This window comes from Ornithodoros turicata, chromosome 4 (assembly GCF_037126465.1).
Source record: "Ornithodoros turicata isolate Travis chromosome 4, ASM3712646v1, whole genome shotgun sequence".
NCBI classification, from domain to species: Eukaryota; Metazoa; Arthropoda; class Arachnida; order Ixodida; family Argasidae; genus Ornithodoros; species Ornithodoros turicata.
In genome coordinates, this window is record NC_088204.1 from 82,432,210 (window position 1) to 82,436,009 (window position 3,800).

The window sequence follows — 3,800 nt, forward strand, 5'->3', positions numbered from 1 at the left end:
CGATGGATGGAGTCGCGATTAAGAATAAGTAGGAGTTAGCAGTGGTGTCATGTCGAAGTGTGTCATCCGTGTAGCTATGAAGCTATCACATGTTGGGGTGGGATTTGTTGACCACGAAGAAACTTGAGGCTTAAATTTTTGTACGACCAAACTGTTCTTAACCCCGTTTAAGTATTTTTTCCCACCCACGTATATGTCAACCACACTTTACCAGAGTATGAAAATTCGTGAGTACAACGCTACGACTATTTTTCGTTGGACTATCTACCAGTGTGACGGGATGCCTGCCGAAATTGCCTAACAACCAAGTGTTTGAATGTTTTTCTTTGCAAAACTGGGCTCAGTTAGAGTCAGTGAAAGCTAATTTATATACGTATGTGCTTTCGTGTGTTAAGGTACTATAGTTATGTTCTGTACCTGCTACGTACCACATATTGTAATGCCTTATGGCGGTGTAGGCAAAGGAATGAATAAAAAATAATAATAATTGCCATTACTGGATAAATGTTGTTCACGTAATGTTCCAGTTTGCTTAGTATTCAGCGTTTTCCACGTAATGTTTTCATAATGTAGTTTTCCCCTACCAATGCAATGACTGTGGATGTGGATGGTTCTGTGAATTGATTGTGAGTGGGAAAACCTCCCCACTTCATCATCACAATATATATGTGTTGTTGTTGTTGTGGATGTGCGGTCTACTCAATAAACGAGCGGATGTGGGTAGACCTGGGTATACAAAGTAGTATCGAAGGCACTTTGAACATATATTGTTGTATCGCGTGATACGAACATACTCCTTCAGGAAATGGCAGGTAAAATATTTCATTTGGAAAGCGCGCATTCCACGACAAATTAGTTTACAATAACGCGCACAGCGGCAGCAATCGTGCCCAGCTCCTCCTTCCGTGCTGTGACGTCAGATCATCGGAGAATCTTATTGGCTGTCCAGAACCGTCTCTAAGGCGCAGGAGCAATGCGACCGGTCGACTGCTCTGTCGGACACGGCACGGGCGGCTCCACATAACCGCAAAAAGAAGGAAGCACCGCCAAAAAAAGAAGAAGGAAAACACTATTTTGCGGTTTGACATGACGTGGTAGCCTATAAGGGGAGATGCTTTCCTGACACGCAAGATTGAAAGCTGGTATACTGCATAGGTACTACTGACTTCTAGTCGTCCTGAGATAATTGTTTTCGAACCCTTCCACATATTCTTAAATTTAGACGACTGCCAGAATGCCCGACGTATCTACAACTACGTGGAACTGAGTAAATCGCTTTATTTTTCTTTTATTTTTTTCGGGAAGCATTGGAATGAGTATGACACATTCGGAGCGAAGTCCCATGCCTGTAGAGCGAAGTGAAGTTTGAAAGCCCGTTTTTGACAGTGTATGTGCGCCCGCTTTTCTTTTGGCTTTTTTCCAATTACGTCTCCGACCACGTGTTGTTCAGATCCCACAGCACAGTAGGACCGGGGTCTTGGGAAAGGAGTGAACAACGGCTGTTGATATCCTTATGAAGAGCGAGAGGGATGAAGTTCACGTTCATTCATTCTTCAAATTATGGCGAGCTTGGTCATTTCGAGATCATTTTCTTTCTCTTTTCTTCTTTTACAAAGAACACTTAGTTACATAGCTAACCATAGTTTCATTAAGCCAGGTTACCGCCTTGCTCGGTCGTCACGTTCTTCGCAATGTTATCTTGCCGATGTGACGAAATTTCTCAAATTTTTCGAATAATTTTTCAGCGAGCGTTTTCTCGTAAGTGGTTAACTGTCAGTTGGTTCCAAAATGCAAAGAGAGCATCCAAACAACAACAACTTTATTTTAAGATGATGAATGGGGAATTTCATCGCCAGGGGCAATACTCTATACCCGATTGTTAGTGGGGATGTGGGGAATGAGCATCCAATTTGCCATTATGAGGTTCAATGTTACATGTTCCAAGTGATACGTCTGGTGCATGTCAGTGCTTCTATATGAGCCGTTATCGCTTACGTCATCGATTTTGGTTGGTAATGTACCCCTAGCTGCTTATCTCCCTGATATAGTTGAGGAAGGGTCGTACGTCTTGGACCGACTTCATAAACAACCGCTTCAATTAATGTTTGTCGTCTGAGAAAAAAACAGGAAAAACGCTAAAGCAGAAGCGCCTGATGTGGAACCCAGAAATTGGAACCAGGGTCAGCTCCCAGTCTCGGTGCGCATGCCGGCAATGTGTAGTGATTATGATTACAAGCAGAATAAACCACAAAAAGTCCAGTACGTGAATACTCACTGAAGGATGCTGTTTTATTCATCAGGTGTTTCATCGCGTTATTATCGGAATCCTTTGTGTCGATTATCCTCCATTGTCAGTATTTAATGCAAATTGTGCCTCATCTTTTAAGACTGAGTTTTAAATGTCGCAAAGGTGTCAATAAGGTGTACCAACGTGGTGGTGCCATAGTCTCGGTTTACTTCTTGAGGTAATATCCGCCATAGCCGTAGCCACCGTATGGGTAGCCGTAGCCGAATCCTCCAAGACCGTAACCGAGATCATGGCCATAGCCGAGCCCGTAGCCGTAATCGAGTCCAAGTCCAGTGTAGGCTGGAGCCACTCCGTAGCTAGAGACGACTGGCGCAGCGTAGACAGCGAGGCAGGTGGCCAGGAGGCCGAGGAAAACCAGAGCTTTCTGTTAAAAGGCAGGAGGTATCGTCAGTTGTTGTTCTTGTAAGTGTGGTCTGTGCTGGTTTGTAGCACGCCGTTTAACGCAATCTTTCTCTAACGTACATTATGAAAACAGCCCATAGGATTAGCTTTTGTCGTCCTTCTAGACACTCTTAAAAATGAACTTCACCGCACAGCAGGCTCCTAGCCAACCATCATCTCGAATGATATCCTTATCTGCCCTGATTTGTTGAAAACGGAGGCGTACGCCTTTTTTGTGACAATTATGAACGCAAAATAGGCTCCTCCTCCCGTTTCAAACAAATCAGGGGCGAACACGTTGTCATTCGGGATGATGGTTGGCTAGGGGCGTCCTATGTGGTGAAGTTCATTTTTAAGAGTGTAGATTATGTGAACAACCAGGTGATTGGCGACCTTAGCTCCAAGGTCGTAATGGACACTGGAAGGCGAAGGGTTCCGATGGGTGACGTCTGAGGTCCTTCATAGCTTCGGTCGAGGACGTATGCTAACTCTCGTCTTTCATATCTTCGTACTGTCCTCTCTCTCTCTCTCTCTCTCTCTCTCTCTCTCTCTCTCTCTCCATGTCTGTACATCGCTTATCGCCACAGATGTTCCGTGGTGCACAGAATTAGCTCTCATCCAGCAATGAACATAGACGGCGTACGCTATGGTGCAGGGATGCACAAGAAAGGTTTATACTCACCAGCATCTTGTAGGCGTGTACTGTATAGGATGAACCCAAGTCAGTGAATGCCTGTCTCGAACCAGGAGACGGCTTTTATACCCAACCGCGTCTTACCAGAAATAGCCCTACGCACCCTAACGTGTTTTCCTTCATTTCACTGATCGTGAGATGCCTGCAGTATACCAGACGTGCTATCAGTATCCACCCTTGGTAAAGGTATTCTTGCCAATCAATTAAGGGACGCATCCGTCGGTTTGCTGCGCTAGTATTCAAATTGCGATCCTTGAATTTCTTGTTTTCCGAAAGTGTTTTTCCTCTTGAAGCTGCAGCTTCATCTTGGCAACGTGATACCCTTGGTACTGGGCGTGAAAATTTTGAGTGAATTCAAGGTGAGCTCAGAGTCGTGCACTGCATTGGAATGCCTCAAGATGGTTGACAGACAAGTCC

General features: G+C 44.7%; 1 protein-coding gene across 1 annotated transcript; it reads right to left on the reverse strand.

Moving 5' to 3' along the window:
- Window positions 1-2,260: 2,260 nt before the first annotated feature.
- On the reverse strand, window positions 2,261-3,480 carry LOC135393566 (keratin-associated protein 19-2-like). Its single transcript, XM_064623977.1, has 2 exons — window positions 3,372-3,480; window positions 2,261-2,672 (listed from the first exon to the last, which is right to left on the reverse strand). Exons 1-2 carry the CDS (start codon window positions 3,375-3,377, stop codon window positions 2,454-2,456), a joined length of 225 nt encoding a protein of 74 aa, XP_064480047.1. The 5' UTR covers window positions 3,378-3,480; the 3' UTR covers window positions 2,261-2,453.
- Window positions 3,481-3,800: the final 320 nt, after the last annotated feature.